At 34.6% G+C, this 27,256-nt stretch overlaps 1 protein-coding gene across 1 annotated transcript; it reads right to left on the minus strand.

The window, feature by feature from the left end:
* Window positions 1-1,189: 1,189 nt before the first annotated feature.
* Window positions 1,190-26,882, minus strand: LOC143071003 (uncharacterized). Its single transcript, XM_076245094.1, has 10 exons — window positions 26,579-26,882; window positions 22,287-22,483; window positions 17,280-17,437; window positions 15,888-15,937; window positions 14,661-14,784; window positions 12,598-12,750; window positions 8,734-8,911; window positions 6,637-6,741; window positions 2,793-3,338; window positions 1,190-2,145 (listed from the first exon to the last, which is right to left on the minus strand). The coding sequence occupies exons 1-10, from the start codon at window positions 26,880-26,882 to the stop codon at window positions 1,918-1,920; spliced, it is 2,043 nt and encodes a 680-aa protein (XP_076101209.1). The 3' UTR covers window positions 1,190-1,917.
* Window positions 26,883-27,256: the final 374 nt, after the last annotated feature.

Raw genomic sequence — 27,256 nt, forward strand, 5'->3', positions numbered from 1 at the left:
AGCGTCACTGGTGAGTCTTATGTAGACGAAACGCACGCCTGGCGTATTACATTATAATTCTGGTACTTTTAATAACTTTTAGTAAAATTTAAGATCAGAAGACTGTTATTGTATCAAAATAATCTAAGACAACGAACAGTTGTAGTAGGTTGAGACACCGACATAACTTATCGCTCAACCAACTCATGATGATGAACGTAAAACTTATAAATTGTCGGTTTTAGACGGTCTTTTTCCTAGAAGCACCTTGATACTCTTAATCTATAGTTTACTTCAATAAATGGGATACAAGCACTCTATAGGCTTTTTGCCAATTCCCGTAATTGACCCTGCAATCAGAGATCCCTTTTTAAATTGTCTCCCTTAGGAGGGACATTGAATTTTATGGAGAGCTAACAGAAAGAGCAAATTTAACTGTGCGTAATGCGAGTAATCTCTAAGGTTTTCAAATCTTTTAATTACATTAATTTGTTGTTAAGGTAAATATTTTTGACAACAGAAATTATTTTTCATAAAAAATTAGTTAAACCGCCGATACATCACTTTCAATTCACATTGCTTTGTATTGGCAAGAGCCAATTTTGTCCAGTATGGAACCAGTGTAGATTGACAAAGGGAAGTAATTTGTTTAAAAAGTGTGTTATAACAGTTTCAAATCGGTAATTAGAAAATGGACTATTAAATGACAGATAATGCGAGTTTTGCATTAAATTGGTTTAAAACGTCAATGTGCTAATCAAGTCTTATATATACCAATCTAAGTTCTTTTTACTGACTGTTTGAGTCTTGAAAACACCAATTCATCGTGTTACATGAGTTAGAAAATCAGGAACAAATATCAACCAAATCGATTGATATGCTGCAAAAATATACATTTGTGAGTAAAAGGTATAATAGAAGTATCTGTCGTAGACGAAAATTTGAGTCTTAGTATAAAATTAAAGGCCTTCTTTTGTGAGCTTTTTTAATTTTAATTTAAATGGTAATATAAACAAAAAAATGCGAATTAAACGAGAATGTTGAAATATAGACGACACTATATAAACGTTTTGTTAAAATAGTAAAATGTGTAAATGAATAAGTATTTTTTTCGAAAACAATTTCCTGGTGGTTATATCTGAACACTTATAACTTTTAAAATCTTACAATTACACCAGAAAATAGATTTATATTGAAACTTCCTGTGAAATGGAAAAATAACTACAACATAAGTTGGGGAAAGCAGGCAATCAATGTAAAACTGAAGAATGCAAATTAGTATGCTGAACATCCTTTGAATCAGTTTATGGATATATTGATAGGATATAAAAAAAGAAGATGTGGTTTGATTGCCAATGAGACAACTGTCCACAAGAGACCAAAATGACACAGACATTAACAACTATAGGTTTCTCATTGTTAATTAATTTGCACACACGATTAACACACCCAAATATCAGAGTGAAAAGTAATATACCGAACTCTAAGGTTAATTCAAAAAGGGAAAGTCCCTAATCAAATTTCAAAATCAAAAGCTCAAACGCATCAAACGAATGGATAACAACTGTCATAGTAACATATTTAAGTATTAAAAATTAGACACTAGACCTTTGCGTGTATATTTCAAATAACAAGTAAATCATTTTTTATTTCAGAATGTATGATTGTTGTTTACCATACACACATTTGTTCAGTGTGGTTACCGTCGTAAACAAATTCTTAGATTTTGTCACCTTTATAAGTTGAAGAGCTACTTTTCTATCTTGGTCGCTTCACAAATGCTTTGAATGTAATGTAGCATTTCCCGGTCGTCTCTACTGAACGATACTTTTTGTAACTATGAACTAAAACCTAACACATTAATTTTTAATAAAGTACTATTTAATAGTTTTCTTAATCTTGGAGAAGTATATGACAGGGATTCTCCTTTGCTGAACTTTATCTTTTGCCTTTGCCTTTGCCTTTGCTTTTGCCCTTGTCTTTGCGTTTGCCTTTGCCTTCGTCTCCGTCTTTGCCTTTGCTTTTGCTCTCATCTTTGCGGTTGCCTTTGCCTTTGCTTTTGTCCTTGTCTTTGCGTTTGTCTTCGTCTTCGTCTTCGTCTTTGCCTTTGCTTTTGCCCTCGTCTTTGCGTTTGCCTTTTCCTTTGATTGCCTTAATTGTTTTTGCCTAGAATAGATTTAAACGTAAGAAATAGAACTACAGACAATCAAGAGAGTTTACATACACTTGATTAAATCATATCTTTGAAATTTTAAACATGTGATTGTTTTATACGAAGAAGATTGCAGGCTACAATAGATAACTTAAGGAAATCAATTAGATTGAAGATGCTCGTTTTATATATATTAAATATATTATTAAACTGGTTTCTTCTAATAATATAAACGGTACCAATTTTCTGCACCCATTGTGAATTTCGACACTACCTGTCTTTTCAGTGACACTCGAGGTCATCTTATAATAAAAATGCTATAAATTCATACCAGGCATTGCATTGGCTTATCAAAGGCTAATATTTTAAAAGAAGTTCACGTTTATATTACCATATTATATTAACCTTATTTGTTTTTGAACAAGTAAAAATCAAATAAAAGTTACATTTAATTAACAAATTATGAAGATAAAAATATCATTTTCGTTTATCATTCTTATTTTATAACACGACTTTCAAAGTACTAAATTAAAAAGTATTACTAAAAAAGTATAAACTAATCATACTTTTGTCTTATAATTCAATTCGAAATTGAGTTTTACAAAATGTAGTAAATCTTCTGTTAGCTGATACTTAAAATTATATCTGATTAAGTAAATACCGTATCTTCTTGGCAATAATCATTAGTACAAGCTTCATATTGTTTAACTCGTCTTTTGCATGTTTTTTCCATATATCCACAGTACCGGAATCTCAATCGTACACAATTCTTTCTACATAAAGTCCAATGAGACCATTGAGGTAAGTTAGCATCTTCTGTGGTGGTTGTTAATTCAGTTGCACTTGGTGTTACTTCCTCTGTTGATTCTGTTTCTGTTGTAAATTCCGGTGGAGGTGATGTCTCTGTAGTTGTTGTTAATTCAGTTTCAACTGATGTTACTTCCTCTGAAAGTGTTGTTAATTCTGTTTCAACTGTTGTTACTTTCTCTGGAGTTGTTGTTAATTCAATTTCAACTGTTGTTACTTTCTCTGTAGTTGTTGTTAATTCAGTTTCAACTGTTGTTACTTCCTCTGTAGTTGTTATTAATTCCGTTACACCTGTTGTAGTTTGCTCCTCTGTTGTTGATTCTATTGTTGTATTTGCTGCTTCTGTTGATGTTATTGTTGGGATTAACTCATTGAGCACGCAATTACCATAGTAGCATATCTGAATTTAAGAGAGTTTTATAGAACATATCTAAGTGGACATTATCATATAAACCAGTTATTGGACATATAACATTATGCATTTACCTTTCATAACGGTTGCCACTTCCAGAGAACAACCTGATTTCAACCACGGTATTAAGCAGATTTATGTTTGGGGTTGTGTATCGTTGTTTTATTGTATTGTGAATACAGACTTGTTTTGTTTTAAAGTGTTGTCTAATTCCGATAAAACCAGTGTAAATGTAACCACCGTCAATCGAAATTCCCCTTTTGAAGTGTTTAGTTGAAATGGGGTCTGAACTAGCTGACAGTAAGTGTGAGTTCTCGTTGTCACAGTGAATTGTCGAAAGTTAAAACAATAGTTTAACAATGTATTCAAATATCTTGTATACTGCCAGTAACTGTGAGTTCTCATGAGTTCTCGTTGTCACAGTGAATTGTCGAAAGTTAAAACAACACTAAAACAATGTATTCCAAAATCATGTGAAGAGGCTGACTTTAAAGGTTGAAGACTACTTTCCCTCGATGATCTATACAAAAATAAAGTTTTTTTTTTAAGTTAAGCAGTTTTAATATTCACTAAAGTCTATCGTCAAAGGCTTTGAGCTTCTTCCAACCCCTGAAATTTTCTGACAAGTAGGTAGACCTTAAGTGAAACCATACCGGAAAACCAACTTCGTCATAAGGGTAACTTAACATACAGTGGATTCATTTTTATTCATTGTATATCAGATTTCTTTGAAACATGGGTAACACGATGTTAAATCTTTAACTAATTAAAATGTTTGTAGAGACCTGTATGCCGACTTTGGCATAACCTCGAAAATTGATATCTTCGAAAATATAAATTTACTCAATCCACGAAAATTGGTATCGACGAAAATAAATGAACAAACAATAGGTACACTGTTAACCTTGTGAGGATTAATAATCCATAAAATGTCATGACAATTAAGTTACAACAAAGTTAAATTTTATTTCAAAACCGACAATTGCACCAAAATTTTGCAACATTCCCTTAATTCTGAACGCAATTGCAGCAAGTTCTAAAAGCTATGGACTGCTTCGCTCTTCTCTAATTAAAGGTAATATGTGTGCATGTGGTTATTAATTAGTTTTGGAAATGTGGTATTTTTAGATATTGATTGACAAAAAAAATGATATTCTTTAAGAGTGTCTGTATGCGTTATATACCCATGCTTTTAAAAACTCTTAATTTCTTGTTGAAAATTTAAACAATTATAAATAGATACGACTTAAAAGGGGGAGGGGTGCCTAGATTGTCAGAAGTTAAAAACTACAGATAATGCATTTTTGTAAACATTGTATATGAACATTGTTTAGCAAATCAAGTCGTGCAAATTGCAGAGTAACAATGCAAATAAACACCTATTAATAATTGATATTTCAATAGTGAAATCATTTGTAAATGTATGCATAATAAAACGAACATGAATTAATGACAGTTGATCGGAACTGAAATATACATAGTAAATTTTCCAGCATTTAATGTCTTATCCTGGCCAAGAAAAGTCTGTAATTCCTTATCTCATTTAAGCCAATAGCTGTTGCTGTATCTCAGCCGCATCCAATCAGAACCTATACGTGAAAAGTAATTTATTCAAGATGGTGTGTATTTCGATTAAAACTAATAGCTTCGCATCGTGATGCGAAGCAACAATAACGAGGTTACTTGTCTCCTTGATGCAAACCAGACTGCTTGCTTTATTAATTGTTATTTTTCTTTCCTTTAAGCTTCGAAAAAATGTTTGCATTGACTCTCCATATAATTTGCCTGATTTCATGATTAACTTGGAGTTACTTAAGGATGTTTGCTCCTCTACTTTTTCAATTTTTGTCAGATTTTCGGAATCCTCTGGTTTTATCCATGTATTGCCATTAAAAAAATTTGCCCACTAACCCCGCCTTTTTTTTTATATAGTTTTATTACTTTAAGTTCAAAAAGCCATATTTCAAAATCTTATAAAATCCGTTATTTTTTCATAGTTTTTAAAACAAAAAAAGGTGCCATGTTAAATGAGAGAATTATTTCCCGCCAAATTTTCTATGACTTATAGCTCGAAAACAAGCACACGGACCCTCCATTTTTTTCTGCTTTTATTGTTTCTTTATTTATATACTATCAATTCATAACAGTCTTTTAAAAAGTTTGTTATTTTTAAACAGAGTAGCGAACATCCTTAAGTACTAAAAACTAGTTCAACACAAAACATGTTACTGTTCCCATTCAACCGGGTTTGAACTTTCATGAACAACACGACGGATGATATATGTTAAGCAGCATCTGCCCCAGTTTTTGGTGGGATCTTTATTTTCAGGTTCAAGTTTTCTATGTTGAGTTGTGTATACTATTGTGTGTCTTTTAGTCTTTATATTGATTAGCCATGACGTTGTCAGTTTCATTTGACTAATGAGTTCCAATGTAACTTGAATCGACCGTAACAGATAAGTCATTTGAAGACGAAACACGCGTCTGGCATACAAAACCTTAATCCTGGTATCTATGGTGAGTTTATTTACAACCACTTGGTTGAATGCCGTTGCTGTTGGAGGTTTCTAACTAATACAGAAGTCTGCATTACTGTGTTGACATGAATTATCATTGATATGGTAATAAATATAAATATAAATGAACAGTTTATAAAGATTTAAAGCTTTGAATGTTTCGAAATACTTAGGATTTTTTACCCAGGAATATATTTACTGTATTGCCAAACCTTCGGAATTATGGGTTTTCAATGCTCTTCAAATTCGTACTTATGTTGTTTTTAATGTTTGACTTGAGCTTCAATGAGAGTCTCTTGTATACGAAAAGCGCGTCTGGTGGTCACAACTTAAATCCTGGTATCTAAATTGCATTTAATTGCAATACTAATTTTTCATCATCAAATTTTGTCTCATCAGTTAATGTTATTGTGAACTTTTGTTCGTCATCATCTGGTTTGTTCGGTTTTTATGCATTTATGGCGAAAATTGAAAAGTGATCATATATGTACAGTGGTTGACCTCTGTATATGTAGTCCATACGTATTTCTCGTTTCTCATTTTTATATATATTAGACCGTTAGTTTTCTTCGTTTGAATGGTTTTACACTAGCATTTTTTGGTACCCTTTATAGCTTGCCGTTCGGTGTGAGCCAAGGCTCCATGTTGAAGGCCGTACCTTAACTTATAATGGTTTACATTTTATAAATTGTTACTTTGATGGAGAGTTGTGTTATTGGCGCTCATATCACATCTTCCTATATCTATATATAAATATCTTTCATACTTACAGAAGTTACATTACATGGGCTTCCATTATATCCATACATACCATAACAAAAACCATCTTGACTAAAACAGTATACAAGACCCCAACAGTACGTAGGAATGGGCTTCTGTAATATTATAACTGAGATGTCCTTGACCAAATTTATAATTTTTTTTCAACTTTGAATTTTTGAAATACTAAGGCTGTTCTTAGACCTCGAGAAAAGATTACCTTAGCTGTATATGAGAAAACTTAAGTTATTTTGGTCCTCAATGCTATGCAACTTCATACTTTATTTGTCCTTTTTAACTTTTTATGGTTTCGAGCGTCACTGATGAGTGTTTTGTAGACGAAACGCGCGTCTGGAGCAAATATAAAATTTCAATCTGGGTATCTATGATGAGTTTATTTACATACCAATGTATGTCTATCAAATAATGTTAATTTATTTGTCACACTGTTTTCATAATGTTGATACAAAATTTGGAATAGACATAAAGTATACAAAGTGACTTTACTACGTCTGACCTATAAACAAAACTTCCACTGAGCTAATTAACCTCAAATATTTTACTTTATAACGCTCAATGTAAAATATCGACAGTAAATGCCTACCCATGTTAAAATGAGCATAGAGCGTGACACGAAGGAGTTATTTCTTAATTGAAGTCAACGAGCAATAGGCACGATTGAATCATAAAACGCATCTATAATATGGATACAACACGCTAAAAAAATACTATTCCGAAATCCTTCAAGACTTACACACAGACAATGGGAAAGCACAACTTTTTCAAAAAGCTCAAACTGTACATAGGTAATGACAAATTAATTCGCTGCAACGGATGCAATCATATTAAACTGCTTGATGATATAAGATACAAAATATTGCTACCCTCAAAGGAAAAATTGACAAAGTGTCATACCAAAAATTACTTACATTTCCCCGTTTTTTTCCAAATTACGGCAAGCTCACATTTAATGGTCGTACATTTTTCATTAATTTTAAACTGATAAGAATTGACAAAGTTTCCTTAAATTTTGAAACAGATTAATAGTTATATTTCAGCTTTAAAATGAGTTAAAGATTTTAAAAAATCCATTGAGTAGTTTTGGAGAAATTAATCGTTAAAGACTGTTGATTGGAGTCAGAAAAATTTGACTGTAGTGCTACCTTAAATAAACATTTAATTAACTTGACTGATAACTTAATTGATAGATAATACTGTAAAGAGGAAACAGTTTAAGTTGTAAAAATGTACATTAACGAGCAGTCTTTATTTCACTTGTTTTATTTTCGTTTGACACAGATTTCTTTTTTATTTGATTTGTCGAAATGCCGTGTGAATAATGATTTTATTGTTACAAATCAAATCCCAAAGTTCACGGTAACTCATTATGTAGAAACTACAGCACAATTTTTGATTATTTCTCTGAGAAAATCTAGACACAGGTGTTTGATACCATAGGTCGTAATAATTAAATCTTGACCATTTTACTTTCACTTGTTTATCATAGGGTACAACTGTCAACTTTGGATAAGTATACACTTGAAATGCATAAAATATAGCTTTACAACAAACATACATGTTTGAAAAGGATATAAAGATAGTTTATCAGCATATATCAGATAAGTGAATTAACGATCTGTGAAAATTCTTTATTGCCATGTTTTACATATCTGAGATACCCCGTATGAAGGTGCTCTTAATTAAAGGAAGCAAATACAGATAAGATGAATAAGTGTTTTGAATGAACAATAATTAACTTCAGAATATTCCTCCATAGACTATATTTCTAATAATAAATATGCGTGAACCCTCAGGGGTTCACGCAATAAGGTGACCGGAAACTTCTTGTGGGGTGAGAGCAAGTGTTGGTTTTAACCAATCATAATCCTGGAAATTTATAGGAGGTCAGATAATATACTTTATCGGTCGTCCCACTGTCTATATCACTCTGAACTCTTAATAAAGTTGTATATCACAAATTTGTGCCGTCAAACACGTTGACTCGGTTTTAATAAATTTTACCAGGACATATCAGCGACGACATAAGCATTTAAAATAAAATTTAATTCAAGAATTTTGTTTCCCCATAAATGATAATCAATACTCACCCCACATAAAAAAGAATTTGGGTCGTTCAATAAGTATCTACACTGATCGTTCAGTGTATATCGTTGTCCGGGTAATATAGATCTGTCCAGATAACTAAAATCGTCTTTCGCTGAATGATGGTTTAAACATTCATATCTGTGTTCAAACGTGGTCTCGTTCGATATCATAGCACTCAGGCTAAATGAAAGGGATGAGAAATATACATATAAATATATACAAGTCTAAATTGAAAACTATGTTCAAACCTATGATTGCGTTGGATAAAAACCGCAATTTTTATACATGTGCATGTAAAACAAATTTCGTTGTGGAGAGGTCTAAATACAGCACGAACAACATTTTCCAAAAGACCAAAAGAGTGAAAAAATATATATTTACAAAACGCATTTGACTAACAGGTTTAACAAATGATGTTCTTAAACCCTGCTGATTGCCATTGACGATTACCAAATAAATTGATCACAATCATTTTGGTCGAAAGTTAAAACAACACCAAACTAATGTATTCAAATATATTGTTTAAAGGGCTGACTTTAAAGGTTGAAGAAAATACTACAACAACTGTCATATTCCTAACTTGGTACAAGCATTTTCAATTGCAGGAAATGGTTTATTGAACCTGGTTTTTATAGCGCTAAACCTCTCACTTGTACGACAATTTCCATTATATTGACAATGATGCGTAAACAACACGGACTCCACCAACAACTAGGGGTGATTTCAGGTGCTATAGAAGGGGAAGCAGATCCTGCTCCACAGGTGGCGTCCGTCGTATAAGACTTCTTTCCTTCGATGGTCTATACAAAAATAAAGTCTTTTTTTAAGTTAAGCAGTTTTAATATTTACTACAGTCTATCGTCTATTGAGTTTCTTCCAACCCTTGAAATTTCTGACAAGTAAGTAACCCCTAAGTAAAAAAATACCGAAAAACCAACTTCATCGTAAGGCTAACTTTACAGCGGATTCATTATTATTCATTGTATATCAGTTTTTGTTGATTTCTTTGAAACAGGTTTACCACGAATTTAAATTTTTAATGAATTAAAATGTTTGTAGAGACCCGAATGCCGACTTTGGCATAACCACGAAATTAATTCGAAAATGTAATTTTACTCAATGAATCCACGAAAATTGGTATTTACGAAAATAAATGAACACACAGTAGGTACACTGTTAACCTTGTGAGGATTAATAATCCATTAAATGTCCTCACAACTAAATTACAACAAAGTTAAACTTTCTTTGAAAAAAGACAATTGCGCCAAAGTTTTTCAATATTCCCGAAATTTAGAACGCATTTGCAACAATTACGAGGTTACTTGTCTCCTTGATGCAAATCAGACTGCTAGCTTTATTAACTGCTGTTTTTATTTCCTTTGACAACGGTGCTATCTCTTCGAAATATTATTTGCATAGACTATCCGTATATTTTTACACAATCACCAGCACAGAAGTCAGTATCACTGTGTTGACATAAATTATCATTGATATGGTTATAAATATAAATGAACAGTTTATAAATATTTAAAGCTTTGATATTTCGAAATGTTAAGTATTTTTCTACTAAGGAATGGATTTACTGTAATTGACAAAACCTTTCGAAACTCTGGGTCTTCAATGCTTTTAAAATTCGTATTTTTGTTTTAATGTTGGATTGCTTGTGATCAATTTATTTGGCAACCGTCAATGGCAGTCGGCAGGATTTAAGAACAATAGTTGTTCAACCTGTTAGTCAAATGCGTTTTGTTAAGATATACTTTTTCACTCTTTTGGTCTTTTGGAAAATGTTGTTTGTGCTGTATTTAGACCTCTCTCTCTCTCTCTCTCTCTCTCTCTCTCTCTCTCTCTCTCTCTCTCTCTCTCTCTCTCTCTCTCTCTCTCTAATTTCTACATGTATATGCTTTGAAAGTCAAAAGGTATGCCCCGATTACTTCAGGACTTACAATTTCGTATAGACAAACCCCATATTGCATTTGACAATCAAGATGAGGATAGTATGCATATTATCATAGATACATAATAATATACCTAAGGACGTTTTCCCCAAGTCTGCGTGTAAGCCTTTAAAAAACGTGTTGTTCGCTGAAAATCCAATTTCGTGGTTCATGAATTCCACGAAAATTGGACGAATAAAATTATTCCACAGTGTCATATCCCCGACTTAGTACATGCATTTTTCGAAGAAAATGGTGCGTTAATCTTGTTTTTTTTATAGTTAAACCTCTAACATTAAAGGTGGATTAATTTGTTTCTATAATTTATTTATGGTTATATACTATTAAAAAAAGAAATGCATAGGTTGGATGTATCTTTGAAAATGCAAAATATGTATTTTAAGATAAAAAGGATACGGTCAATTGCATCTTCGGATTTTTACAGGTAAGTTTTAAACTTTAAATGTCCGTTCGTTTGGTTTGGCTCACTACAAGTGCATATAACCTTTTGCCGTGAAAGTTAGCGTACGTTTTTCAAGTTAACGGTCAACTCAACTGGTACACTTTTGCACATATGAGGCCCACGTTTAAAAATTTAATTCATCACAATGTTGAAATATTGAGATTCTTTTTTTTTCAATATCTTCATTGGCGTCTACAGTCCGGATATATACGTGTGCGCCTGCGTCCACCATCGCCTCAGATCCTTAATCCTCTGCGATAAATGTTGCAACATGATCGGCTAATAATTACATGCAACAACATTAGAGCATTGATATCACCGATGCCGTAGATGTCTAGCATTGTTAGCTCGGAGAGGTGGTCATAATGAAACGACATCGGGGGTAACTCTAATGGTGATGAATCGACTTTTATTTATCAACTTCAAGGCCATTGACTGTCCTCTTCTTTAATCAATTTCGTTTTGGATGAATAATTTCCACTCAAATACGTAAATTAAAATTCTTAAAAATCAGTTATACGTTTCTTTCTTTGCAAAGTATACTAAAATAACGATTATCAATTGAACAGAAAATTGAAAATGTTTGATGCTTAACTACTCATCATTGAGATGTTGTGAGTTTCACAACCGCTTTAATTAATGATACTACCATGGTTCATACTGCTGTTGGTGGATAGTAATGTATTGAGTGTTTTTGAATATGCTAATGTAATTATTCTGTAAGCCCATTCATTCCAATTCATTTATTTCTATTCTAACTTATTAATTTACAAAATGATTACGACAGTTGTCGCATGCGAAGCAGAAAACTGACTTTAATGTAAAATCTTATTAGTACTTTTGCTTTTTGTGATAGCCTCTAATGAACTATGCTTTAGTTTAATATTTCTTAGTAGATTTGTACTGAAATATAAAAAAAAAAAGAAATATAAAAAGGAAGATATGTCATGATTGCCAATGAGACAACTTTCAAAAGAGACCAAATGACAAAGAAATTAACAACTATAGGTCACCGTACGGCCTTGAACAATAAGCAAAGACAATATTTCGTTCTACGAAGGATTGAATGTTAACATTTTTTCATTTATTAATACAAATATATCAATTGTAGTGAGATTCTTCAAGAAAGAGCGAGTTATATGGTTTTTTTTACTTTTGAATATTGCATTATGCCCATGCTCAAAAATAGTAAAGTTGTGAAACGGGGAAGTATCAGATTAAATATTTTTTCATTGTTTGATATAACATATCTATTTGGATTTTTTCTATATATTTCTAACTATAAAAAAGAAGTTGTGGTGTGATTGCCAATGAGATAACTCTCCACAAGAGACCAAATGACACAAAAATTATAAACTATACACTTTACGGTTGTCGTACACCCACATGCTATTTATGTGCCATTTAAAGGTCTAATCTTCTAAAATCTAACTCCAACTTTTATATATATATATTAACATACTTACTTCTTAAGGTGCGCACGAATGCTTTCAATGCAGCATGGAGAAAATTTGTATGGATTGGTCCTATATTTGTATGTAGCAATGTTAAAGTTCGGCGACATTACGAACTGTTCCTCTGTCGAACATCCGGGAGTCACATCATGGCCACACCTCATACTGAAATTAAAGAGAAGGAGTTTAATTTTATTTTGGTTTACAGTTGTTGTCCTTTCGTTTTTGATGTGTTTTGTCATTTGATTTTGCCATGATTAGGGACTTTGCGATTTGATTTTCCTCTGAGTTCAGTATTTTTGTGATTTCGTTTAATTCATACCACAATAAATATACAATGACATAATGAACATAATGTACTTAAATTCAAAGTCCCCTCAGTGTTTCGTCAGTTGATATGGATATTTACGGTTAAACTCATACTGAAATTAAAAATATTGTGACAATATGAGCACATCTCGTACTCTAATTTAATATCTAGCATCGCCATGTTGCACCAGTTCACAGGGACATCTTTGGTTTGAGTCATACAGTATTTAAATATACAGTATTAATATGGGCACATCACGTTGTTCAATTCAATGTCTAGCAAATTAATGTAACATTGTAATATTCAAACCTAAATAAGAGTTCACTTTTTATAATGAACTAAATATAAAACATAGGTGATGATCATTTCAATGGATGAAATGAAATAGCACTGACATAGTTTGCGAAGGATAAATTGTTTTTCTTCTGCTTCAGGTAAAAGTTAATACTTATATATCTTTAGATTTTTTTTATTTTAAAAATCAACAGAATGTTATATAAATCCCCTTTTTTGAAACTTTATTTTTTTTATAAATATAAAACTCTCTGTATGAATATTTGAATTCAGACCTTCAACATTAAATGCTTACTTTTTATTGATAAATTTAAATGTATTGTGTTTCTCCGAAAACAACCTTTTGCTTTATATATCAGCAGTCTGGCATTGTGTTTTTTTTTTAAAGAAAAAGAAAATAATTCCCTCAAATGTAAGGTATATAAATTAGATAAATATCATTTTTTTTATCCTTAAAATTTTTTTTTTGTGTATTCTATAAATGTGTACCATTAGAAAATGCATGAAATTTTGCAAAGTTCAAAAACTTTTTATTTTAATCTTTGCTCTTTCATCTTTAATCAATAGGCTATTTTCCCAAGGAAAATGCCTTAGGGGATTGTATACTTTGTTAGTGCAGCTTTTAAGAGTTCACTTAAATAATTAACTGACAATGAAAAGTCATTCATGTATAGCATTTCATAGTGCATGGAAAACCATGTACTATGAAAATTAGAGGGCAAAAAACTGACTTTTCATTGGACGAGAAGGGGTAAGTATGTTCTAAAGTGTCAGTATGAACATATCCCGTACATTATTTAAAGAAAAAATATTTTACAGGACACTATTGGTTCATCTCATTTTGAAATTCAAAGCAACAACAATGGCATACTATAAAATTCAAGTCAATCAGTTTTAAATTGATATTTTATAAAGAGAACGGAAACTAACTGTAATCTGGTATTATGAATGCTTAAAGAGGCATCAGATTCGGGTTAAACAAATTATGGGTCATCCATTTATAGTGCCGATCCAACGAACTATCATCGTTTCTGAAGACCATACTCCCAAATGGTCTCAAGGAAGAGAAATTTAGTCCTTGGAATTTTCTCTCAGAAACGGGGATTTTTGTTTGAAGTCTGATGCGCTCAATCACTACACCGCTGCTCTCCTAATTTACCGTTTCTTCTAATTTAGCTGCTTTATCCGATCGTCAACAATATAATTCACTTAATTAATACACTAGTTCAAAGGGTATTAATAAGATTTTTGTATTTTTTGTTTTTTGTTTGTTTCACTCAAACAATAATCTAACAAAGTGTCACATATGTTATTTTGATTGTTAAACAGTTTGGTGGGTTCATTCTCATCAATGCGTAAGTATAGTATTTGTAAAAAATAAAACACTGTATCAATTATATATGACATGTATGATAATCATCATTACTTGCCTCTCAAGCGATTATTTGTTAAGAGAGATATAAGCACTTACTTGTGAGCTAATTCGTGTGCAGCAGTCCTTGCAACAAATCCTATTGCTGGTGACTCAATGATCGAGACGGCGTACCAAGGTTGTTTACATATGATACCTTCTATATTATTAACGTACGTATATCCTAAATATCCAAACTTATACAATTAATTCTAAACAATAATTTTATTTCATTATATTGTTAATGTGTGCTTATGTTCTTGCATAAATGGCCTTTGTTAGTCTTGTATGATTTTTAATTTTAGTTTATTTTATATATTTTGGAGTTCCATTATCACTAAAATTGTACACATTTGTGTTTAGGGGGCAGCTGTAGCACGCCCTCGGTTGTTAAATCTTCTCGCTGTATTGAATACCCAATGATGTCCTTCGGCTGTTCTTATTTCTGATTGTTGTCTCTTTGAAACATTTCCTATTTCTGTTCTCAGTCATGTGCATACTAGCAAGTAGGATGTTAAAATTACTGAATTTGCTTTCCATAACCATAATCTACCTGGAATTTTCCTACATATCTTCACATTTGTCTTAAAAGGAAAAACAACCGTTTCACCCGATTCTTTTGCTATATCGATAATAACATTGTTAATAAAAAAAATGTCAGTCAGTTCTTTTGTGTGAAATTTCATGAGAAATACGTTTACGTTTACATGTATTGTTTTTAGCAAACGCTTTTAGCGAAATTAATTGATGTTGTTCATTTCATTCCGTGTAAGATATCGATGTTAATTGTTATCTATTTAATTAAGTGGTTTTTTAGGCGATATAGTATTTCCAGTAAGTTGGGCTACTGGTAAATTCCATGTCTTTGTTGTTCTTTTGTCTCCCGTTCAGGGAAATTCATTGTGAAAAAACATCGTTGAATTAAGTAACTAGGTGTCTATATGTACATAAGTTGTTCTTTAACATGTACATCGGAATATATAATTGACAACATAAAAGATTTTGTTTAGCCAAAATGATCGATTTTTTTCATATCCTTTTGTTCAGTATCGATTTAAATTTAATTTATATAATTATATGTAAAAGTTGGATTTTAGAATAAACATTATTTTGAGTTAGTTGTTTGTTCATTTATTTCGGGGTATATGTTAAAGTACTATAAATGAATAAGTTCACGAAATAATGGATTCACTAATTATCGTTCACGACATTCCTGATATAAACATTTTGTTCCTTGTGTTTTTGATGTTGATTTTCAAATATGTTCTACAAAGATAGCGATCCTACCTTTAACTTGTCTTTGAAGATCGCCTGAGTTGTTCCGCACCAAATCTTGCCTGAAAGGAATAAATCAGTTGGAACTCGTTATCATTTATAAACATTTTATATTATGTATCAATATCAAATTAGAGAAATTTATAATTACTTTTGTTACTTTTACAATTTCATTACTTGATGTGATCAAAGTGTAATGGTTTTAATCGAATGTGCACCGACTTAAGCAATATCCATTCGGGCAAGAAGTTCATTGTTTAATGTTGATCAAGTACCTATTTAAAGGTTTTTATTATACCTAGCCTCTGTGTTATAACAATTGTGGAGATAATTCATGTTAAATGTTATATTTTTGTTTTCTAGTTTTCTAAATAGAGACAACAGTATTTAATCGCAGTTCAAAAGTCATAAATCAATTAAGAGAAATCAAATAAAGGTTACAAACTTAAACCGACTAAAATGCAAGTAATCATATGTTGCCTCTAGTGTATGCACGATATATAGAAACGTACCATAAATTGATATATGTTCATAAAATGTACCAACAAATACCAAAGTAAACCAATCATTCAGGTTTTTTTTATTTTGACCTCAGAATGAAATTTTAATTTTTCAGTGTTTCTCCAGTAGTAATTTTTTATTTCTCATATATAATTTATATTTTCATTTTTAAGTTAAGTCAAATCACAGTGTGTTAATCGGTAATTATTAGCGTGTCTCCATGTGTTCCTATAGCTTGTCTTAAAGCAGAATGGGCTGAGTATTTCAAATAAATTCTTGGTACATCTTTATCGGTAGCAGATGCTACTGAGCGGTCAGTAAAGCTGGCGTAGATAGCAAATTTCAATTTCAGTGAGAAAAAAAAATATGGGAATGAAAAGGGTATTCTTTGCTTCGGTTGAAATATTTACAGCTTGTCAATTCCAAAACTTTAAAGCATGACTCATTCTGATGGTTAAAACTGTTGTGACATTCTGTTCAATCAAATAGTGTACGCATTTTGATTTTCTAACTGTTAGCATTGAATAAATATCGACATTAGTTTGATTTTACTAGTGTAATAGGTATAAAAAAAGTAAAATCACAAAAATACTGAACTCCAAGGAAAATTCAAAAAGGAAAGTCCCCAATCAAATGGCAAAATCAAAAGTTCAAACACATCAAACGAATGGATAACAACTGTCATATTCCTAAAAGGGTACAGGCATTTTCTTATGTAGAGAATGGTGGATTGAACCTGGTTTTAAAGCTAGATAAACCGCTCACTTGTATGACAGTCGCATAAATAAAACAATTATATATGATCTAGAACTATTCAAGGATCTATTTTCAAATTGCAAAATTTAAAAAAAGACTATTTAGATGAATAAAATATTTTCGAAGCATAATTCTAAGCTTTTTTACCCAGTAAATGCCATCACATGATCAACATTTAGCATCAGGTAACTGTTATTGTATACATATTTCGCAAGATCATCCAGCGCTTTATCAGCATCTAAGTGTATTTCTGTATCTGTATATTTTATTGGATTCTCTGACCAAACTGCAGCGTCCTCATGTGCCTATTTCAAAATACAATACATTTACATATGTTTCATGCTTCGATGAAAAGGTAACTGTATTTTTTAAAGATTTACATCAAACTGTTAACTGTAGCTTTTCATATGTTTAAAATATAAGCTTTATATATAAGTTTTTTAAATAATATTATGAGGAATAAAACATCCCTGTTTTCAGTTTCATTAAAAAATGTTACGATCACCCTTTTCTGGCATGTGGTGTTCTTTGGATATACTGTAATGCTGGTATAGATTTCTCATGAAATATTAATGATAAATCAATGAAAAACTCGAACAAACTTAACGTATCTTATTTCAAATCTAAACCTTACGTGTTATCGAAATCAATCCTAGGATAACTTCATAATCAAAAGTATATTCGAATTTTGAACGATATTAGCCTAAATATTGATAAGGTTTAAAACAACCTACCAAATCCAAATTGAAATTTTCTTTCGCATTTTTTTTATAATTTCTATACAATTGATTTAAAGATTGATTTCAAAGTCTTTCGAAACACCAATGTTTGTCTACTCCCTTAAGTATATCAGGGTACCTAGACGTACTAGCGACATTTTGCAAAATAAATATTGTGTTTAATATACACTAAACTGATATGGCATTTATTCATTTTAGATTCTAGCATTACCGATAAGTTTTATATTGTCGAACAGGAGATTATGACAATAGAATATTATAACCATAGATATAAGAAAATGTGGAATGAGTGCCAATGAGACAAGTCTTCATCCAAATCACAATTTGTAACAGCAAACCATTAAAGGTTAAAATACGTGTGTCAACACAGAGCCTTGACTCATGACACCGTACAGCTAGCTATAAAGGAGCCAAAAAAACGAAAAAAAACCGGGAAACAAGAAACAGTTATGAAAAACATCAACAAACGACAATATAATAGTCAATTTTGACATTCGAAACTGGTTCTGATTTCTTTTATAAATCCGTCTGCCCAGTTATAATTTCTATCCATACATACTTTAAATCTTTGACTAATCATTATATTCCAAAGGAATTGCAGACAAAAATATGGCTATCAAGGCAAATTTATTTCATTTTCTCTTTTTTCTTCTGGAAATTTAACCTGTCTTCAGAAGTACATGTACATGAGGGTTGAGATCTCATAAACATGTTTAACCCCGCCGCATTTTTGCGCCTGTCCCAAGTCAGGAGCCTCTGGCCTTTGTTAGTCTTGTATTATTTTTGATTTTAGTTTCTTGTGTATAATTTGGAGTTTTGTATAACTTCCGTTATCACTGAACTAGTATATATATTTGTTTAGGGGCCAGCTGAAGGACACCTCCGGGTGCATTGAAGACCTATTGGTGACCTTCTGCTGTTGTCTGTTCTATGGTCGGATTGTTGCCTCTTTGACACTTTCCCCATTTCCATTCTCATTTTTATGACCTATAAAGTCTATAAATAATGATTTTAGAAATGTCCATTTCAAGAAATAATATGAGGAGGTCTCTATGTTTCACGTGTTATAGACAATACTTACTACTACAGGGATGATTGCGTTAAGATGAACCCGAATTTTGATATCTGGTGCATCTCTCCTGATATTATACATGTATATGTCAATCTGTAAAACCACTTTGATTATGATTAAAATGAACAATTAAAGCTATTAATTCATAGTATGCTCGTCAAATATTAGAATGTTGAACATAATAACTGTTTGTCTCTATTTTGTGTTTTTTTCTTTTCATCTTGTTTTATGATATTTTCATATCCGGCTTTGCTCATTGTTGAAGGCCGTACGGTGACCTATAGTTGTTAAAGTCTGTGTCATTTTGGTCTTTTGTGGATAGTTGTCTCATTGGCAATCATACCACATCTTCTTTTTTATTCTCGCTTGAGATGAACCGATTATCAGGATGTCTGCATATTGATATTGTAAAAGTATCCGCTGTGAGTCACAAAATGAATCTTTCCGTAGAGTTTGTGTATCGAACCAGTTCAAAAAGGATTCATATTGGGTAAGGAGCTGATTTTTTTTATATAAATATACAGACAACCAGATAACCGATTTATCAGATTGCTTTTGTGTATTTGATATGAAAGAAACTAGTGTTTTCGGTGTAACTCGGTCTAGGTAATGTGTTTTGCAGACAGTTGCTTGTATTTCCGTTGTTTTTCGCATTTTATCAAGGTGTTGTCAATTTGTTTTCGTTTCGTGAGTTTGACTATCCCGTTGACATCTCTTGAGCCTCTTTTAACTAAACTATTAAAGGAAATTAATTAGCATTAGCATGAAAGAGGGACAAAAGATACCAGAAGGATAGTCAAACTCATAGTTCGAAAATAAACTGACAACGCAATGGCTAAAAATATAAAAAAACCCAGACAAATAATAGTACAAAAGACACAACATAGAAAACTTAAGACTAAGCAACATGAACCTCACCAAAAACTGAGGGTAATCTCAGGTGCTCCAGAAGGGTGTTACTTGCCCTATTTTGTGTATTTATTGATATTGGTACCAATTATGTTTTTGAATTATTAAAACAAAACTAATATATATTGCATACTATGCTGAGCCTGACTCAGCTAGTATAACCAAGGGACTGTATCGCAATCTCGGCAAATTACAAAGAATAACAACTTGTGGGTGAAGATTGTAGATTATAATTCCACCAGAAATGATACAGGAGTTTTACAGAGCGTGTATTGTTTGGTAAATTGACGGTGATTTGTCACAATATCCGCAGGAGCAGTTTTGTCGTGGCATCCATTTGCAATAGACCGGTGAGGAAGAGAAAGTAAGCACTAGTGAAAATACGGAGAAGTTCAGATTATTTCCGGAAAATACGGATGTCTAAAAATCCAATCAAATAGACTATACAGTGAATATAATTGCGGATGTGATCCAGAATACTCCCCGTCTGAAATCTACCTGATATCACTATTATTCCATAAGATATAACACATATGAATGTCACTATATAAATCCAGAGATATATACATATATTTACACAGGAGTGTTCTCTATGAGAAGAATCATGTCCACGATAGGGCGTGTGTAGGTTGTGGCTTTTCCATTAACGATAACTCGCACTTCTGCTTTTCGGACATGTTCGTCTGAACTTTTAAATGAGTTCACTATAATTCCAACGGGCCATTGGGTACGGCAAATGTTTTTGTCCTTAAGAAGAATGACGTCTCCTTCGATGAGATCACGGCGATCTTCGGTCCATTTTCGTCGTTGTTGTAGTAACGGCAGGTATTCCTTCCTCCAACGGGACCAGAAAACACTGGCCAGAGCCTGTACTCGTCTCCATTCGGCAAGACAGAGATCTCGTTTGTCGAATTCCCCAAGATGGTCTGAAGTGAAAACGTAGTCAGTTTTCTGTGTCAATAACATAGCCGGAGTTAATATTAACGGATTCTCTGGATCTGTTGATACCGGTACCAGAGGTCTAGAGTTCACTATTGCTGAAACTTCTGCCATTAGTGTGTTAAGCACGTCATGCGTAAGGCTTCTTCCGGCTGCATTTAGAAGCATAGAATCAAGAATTCTTCTGGTGATACCAATCATTCTTTCCCAGGCTCCACCCATGTGGGACGAATGCGGCGCATTGAAGATCCAAGTTGTACCAGAACTGTACAGAAAGTTCTTGAAGGGTCCATCTTCAACGTTGATTGAATCAATCTTTAAATCGTCGATTGCTCCAATAAAGTTTGTTCCACGGTCAGATCGGAAAATCTTTACTTGGCCTCTTATAGCGGCGAATCTCCTGACGGCGTTTATGAAGGCCGAAGAACTCATTTCCTCGATTAATTCGATGTGAATAGCTCTTGTCACTAAGCATGTGAATAAAATTGCCCAACGTTTGGAGTTGGCGTATCCACCACGTGTTTTACGTGAAACAATTGTCCAGGGTCCAAAGGTGTCTATTCCAACGTTAGTAAAAGGAGGTGAAGGTTCAAGACGGTCCTCTGGCAAATCAGACATGATTTGATACTCAGTTTTTCCTCTGAGTTTGCGGCATGTCACACATTTGTGAATAATAGATGAGATTAAGCGTTTTGCTCCTACGATCCAAAATCCTGCGGATCGAATCGCTCCATCTGTGAAATGGCGACCTTGATGTTTTATCTTGTTGTGGTAGTGTCGAACTAATAATGTTGCTACATGATTGCGTCCAGGGACGATCAATGGTTTCTTTTCACGGAGGTTCAAGTCCGATTTTACAATACGGCCTCCAACTCGTAATAGTCCTCGTTCATCCAAAAACGGATTGAGGTTAGCTATCGGGCTCCGCTTATTGATTTGTTCCTGACGTTTTATACAATCTATTTCATCTCCATAAACTTCCTGTTGTGCAGATATTAAGATGAAATTTTCGGCATTTGAAAAACTATCCACAGAAGTCACTGATGATGCCTGTTTTGACCCGTGTAAACGAGAGAAACGTTCCAAAAAGGCTATCGCTCGCACAAGTGATGTCCAGTTGGAGAATCGATTGAATCTGTCAGTTCCGATACCTTTATGCCCAGGTGTGGAAAATGTTTTTGCAACATTAACAGTTGCACGGATTTCTCCATCTTCTTCTGGATCTATTAGCTGGTATATATCCTCAGAATTCTTCTGTTCTGAGGAAAGAAGTTGTTTTGGTCCTAATAACCATTCGCTGCTGTGAATTTCATGGGCTTGTACGGACCTTGTTCCCGAGTCTGCGGGATTACGGTGAGTTGGTACATAATTCCATTGACTTGGAGAGCTAAATTTTCTTCTTTTCTCCACTCGATTGGCGACATAGATGAAGAACCTTCTTGTCTCGTTACTTATGTAGCCTAGGACTACTTTACTGTCTGTGTAGAATTTTACGGTGTCTATATGTAAATCTAAATTATCCATGATGGTCTGTGTTATCTCGACTGCTAATACTGCAGCAGATAGTTCAAGGCGTGGAATAGTATGACCACTTGTTGGTGCAACTTTAGCTTTCCCAAGAACGAATCCTATGTTTGGTTCACCACTACTGTCGGTCGTGCGTAGATATGCAACAGCTGCTATGGCTTTTTCTGATGCATCAGAGAAGACATGTAACTCCTTTGTGGCGGTTTTGCTCAGATACGGCACGTAGGTACGTGGAATGCGCAATGTTTCGATAGCAATTAGAGTATCTCTCCAAGATTTCCACTCATCTGCTGTCTCGTCAGTGAGAGGTTGGTCCCAATCGACGGTTTCTGATACTATTTTCCTCAATAGGAGTTTCCCTTGTATAATCACCGGAGCCAAAAATCCCAGAGGATCGTAGAGACTGTTTATCGTTGATAAAATTCCTCTCCGAGTGATCGGTTTGTTTTCTGATGATAATTGAAATAAAAAGTTATCAGTGTTTACGTCCCAGCTGAGACCAAGACTACGTTGTAGGGGTTTACTATCGCATTCTAAGTCTAGATCTTTAAGATTTGAAGCCAAATCACTGGCATGAAATGCAGACATAACTTCCGCACAATTAGAGGCAAACTTGTGAAGGCGTAAGTTTCCATATCTTGCTAATGCTTGCTGTGTGTCCTTCATGAGCGTAACAGCTTCCTCTTTAGTGGGACATGACGTAAGACCGTCGTCGACATAGAAGTCTCTTGTAACAAAGCTAGTCACGTGACTGCCAAACTCTTGTTCTGATGCTTGAGCTGCTTTTCTGAGTCCAAGCGTAGCAACAGCAGGTGACGGACTATTCCCGAAAACATGAACTCTCATGCGGTATTCGACAAGGTTCTCCTGTAGGTCATTGTCTTTATGCCATAAAAATCTCAGGTAATTACGGTGGTCATTTCTGACAACGAAGCAGTGAAACATGTGTTGAACGTCTGCAGTTACTGCGATCATTTCTTTCCTGAAACGCAGCAGTACTCCCAAGAGATCGTTGGTCAAGTCTGGACCTGTAAGCAGGACGCTGTTAAGTGAAACTCCGTTACATTTGGCGGAAGAATCAAACACACCTCTTATCTGATCGGGTTTCTTCGGATGATAAACACCAAACAATGGCAAATACCAGCACTCCTCATGTTCGTGCAATGGTGGAGCGAGCTCTGCATGATTATTGTCCAGGATCTTACTCATAAAAGTAAGAAAGTGTTCCCGCTTAACTGGGTTTCTATTCAAACTGATGTCTAACATATTAGCACGATGAAGAGCTTGTTGTCTGTTGCTTGGCAATGGCTGTCTTGGCACTCGGAACGGCAACGGTGCTACCCAACTTCCTTCCGAGTCTCTTACAAATTCGTTGTCCATCTGCTTCATGAACATTTTGTCCTCATATGACTGTCCAGGCTTGTCATCGTCCCTTGTTTTTTCAAAGAGTGGCGATTGTAGGTCTTTCGTTACAGGGTCTGTGTAGTTTTCCCGGATGTCAAACTTGCTTGTGCATGGTTGAAAGGTTGAAGGTTGTCCTGTAGGCAAAATGTTGGTTATTTTGACATTTAACTCAAGAGGAACATGTTGCTTGTTAATGCAGGTTTCTCCTATCACTACCCAACCAAGTTTCAATTGTTGTGCATATGGAGTTCTGGGTGGTCCTATGCGCTGATCGAGGACATGGTGTGCCTCTATAAGGTCTCTTCCAATTAAGAGAAGAATTTGGCAATTTTCCTCTATTGGTGGAATGCTACCTCTAAGTTCTTTTAAATGAGGGTGATGCATTGTTACTTCAGGAGTAGGTATTTCGTCCCTATTATTGGGAATATGATCACATTCAATCAGTACAGGAAGGTCAAACTTGTCATTACCATTGATTGATTCCATGACGAAACCTCTTCCTCTTTTGCCGGAGGTGACTACTTTGCCGGAGCATGTTGATAAAGTATAGTTCTCCGGTTTATCTTTGACGTCGAAAATATTAAAGAATTCGGGCGATGCTAGTGACCGGTTGCTTTGGTCATCAATGATGGCGTACATACGAATAACTTTGTCCTGGTTATCTTTGTGATAAACATTCACAGGCAGTATTTTAGCACAAGATTTCCCGCTATATGTATCTTTGCAGATCTCAGTACAGGTAGAGTTAACTGAGGTTGCCTTAGTTTCAGCCGATTCTATAGGCTCCCCGCCGTAGGCTTGCTTAGGCGAGCTAGACTGAGAACTTGAAGGTTGCTGTGGTCTAGTAATGTGAAGTGCGGTAGTGTGTTGTTTACTTCCACATTCTTTACAACTTATGCGTGCGTTGCATTCCCGGCTTCTGTGTTTGGTAGAATCACAACACTTGTAACAGACATTGTTTTCTTTCAAAAGACCTTTGCGTTCCTCTATTGATTTGGCTCGGAACGCTCGACATTCATTTAAGGAATGCTTTGTATTGTGCAGAATACAAAGACTTTGTTTGCTGGCGTCTCCGGATTGTTGCTCAACCGCTGTTTTATGAGTACCAACTTTAGTCTTGGGGTAAGACGTGAACCTTGGCGCAGCACCTTTTGTATTTGGTGTGACTTTTGACCCAAAGATTAATCCAGGATCGTTTTTAATTCTACTGATTTCACTGATGAATGCAGATAACTCTGTAAAAGGAGGAAAGGCAACGCCGTGATTAGATTTGTATCTAGACGCCCTTGTAATCCACTTTTCCTGAAGTCCATATGGTAGTTTTTCAATGACAGGGTTTATTCCGGTCGGTGAATCAAAATAAGCTAGCAGACATCCCAGCTTGGGATTTTCCTTGTGGTATTCTATTTCTGATAGAATGTCAGACAGTTCGTAAAGACGTGCGTTGTCCTTATTCGTCAAGGTTGGGAATTTGTCAAGTTTACTCCTGAGAGAGGCTTCCAACATTTCTGGAGCACCATACCGCTCGTCAAGCCTCTTCCATAATCTTTGTATACCTATTGTAGGATTATTGGCGTTCGACGCTCTTATGCTTATGGCATGTTTAGCAGACTCAGGACCGAGCCACTTGATCAATAAATCAATCTGTTCCGAGTCAGATACTTGTAACTCGTCTGTCACGTTTTTAAAGCTTGCTTTCCATGTATGGAAGGATTCTGCCCGATCGTTAAAGCTTGTTAATCGGGAGAAAAGCAGGTCCTTGCGCAAGAGAAATCTAGTAATCTCCGATGTTGGGTTGATTTGTTGCTGGTGTGCAACAGGGATCTCTTCTATTACGCCTTGTTTTTGGTGTGAAACAGGGATCTCTTCTATAACGTCTTGTTTTGTGCGTAAGACAGGGATTGCTTCTTTAACACCCTGTTTTTGGTGTTCAGCAGGGATCTCATCTGAAAGGCCTAGTTTTTGTATGCCGGTTACTAATCCCAGATCTGGGATAGAGGTAACTTCCGGTGACTTAGTATCGGAAGGCAAGACAGCAGATGTCTGTGACAGTAAGTTCAGTGCCACGGATGGCACGAACGCTGGTGCTTCGTGACTCAGCTCGATCTTAACAGGAATTTGTTTTTTCTTTTGAGGTCCTGTTACTTCCTTTTCAACAGTTGATACAGGAAGTTTATTGACGAAATCTTGCACACGCTGGAGCGGGTCTTCCTTTTCATCAGGAAGATCGCTAAATGCTTGGCTGCCGTCGTATTCTAAGACACGAGCCTCGGCTTCTGCGGCTGCAGCTTCTCTTTGTGCTTCTAGAATGTTCATAGCAGCTTTAATTTCGGCCTTTTCCCGTGTTGCACGTGCAGCCTCCTGTTCCATTAAAGTTTTCCTGCGTATGGCCTCGCGTTTCATTTCAGCTCTCTGGTGTGCAGCCTCAGCATTTCTACTTGTGGCTTCTTGATCTGCTCTGATGGCTTCTTGTTCTGCCTCGGCCTTTATTTCATTTTGCTTGAAAAGAGTCTGTTCTTCTATCATTGCCTCCTGCTTTAGGAGCAATGCCTGTTTTTCAGCAAAGGCTATCTGAGTTCTGGCAGCCTCTGCTTTAGCACGCTTCTTCCGTGCAAGACTTGAAATGTCAGAGACGTGGGAGCTCCCACTGTGTGAGGATTTCTTGCCTCTAGATGTCTTTGTTTTTGTAGATTTAGACTTTGTTAGAGCGAGGCGATGCTCGTGTAGTTTTTCCATGACCAGTTCCACTTTGGACAGACGAAAATCTAAAGAGAGTTTACACGCATCTATTTCTTTTTGACTCTCAAGTGTTCTGGTCCTTTTCAGAAAGTCAAGGAACTCATCTGTGAGCCTACGATAGTTATTACAGGCTTTAACTAGTTTGTCCTGAGCTGTAAGGAGTTGCTGGAGCTCGTTAGGAGGCGTTGTTACTTCCAATAACTGGGATTCAATGTCTGTCCAGAGAGCCTCTAGTTCCTGACAGAACTTGTCACGTTTTTCGGTAAAAGCTCCTTGCCCTTTTTCCGTGAGGTCACGAACTCGCCTAGCCTCGGGAATTTCATCTGACTGAGATGTATTAGACGGATTTTCTAATATTTCAGGGACATCTCCTTCTTGGGGCTGTACCTCTTCTTGTTGTTCCTCATGACTGGGATCCATGTTGACTCAACGTTGTTAGGTTGCTGTCGAGTATACACAAGATATGTAGTCCACTGTCAGTGTGAAGGTATGTACGTTGCTACGTAGTCGTTCCTTGTCTGGATATGTAAAGACAGGTTGTCGTCAATTTACTATGCTGAGCCTGACTCAGCTAGTATAACCAAGGGACTGTATCGCAATCTCGGCAAATTACAAAGAATAACAACTTGTGGGTGAAGATTGTAGATTATAATTCCACCAGAAATGATACAGGAGTTTTACAGAGCGTGTATTGTTTGGTAAATTGACGGTGATTTGTCACAATATCCGCAGGAGCAGTTTTGTCGTGGCATCCATTTGCAATAGACCGGTGAGGAAGAGAAAGTAAGCACTAG

Source organism: Mytilus galloprovincialis, chromosome 4 (genome assembly GCF_965363235.1).
Source record: "Mytilus galloprovincialis chromosome 4, xbMytGall1.hap1.1, whole genome shotgun sequence".
NCBI classification, from domain to species: domain Eukaryota; kingdom Metazoa; phylum Mollusca; class Bivalvia; order Mytilida; family Mytilidae; genus Mytilus; species Mytilus galloprovincialis.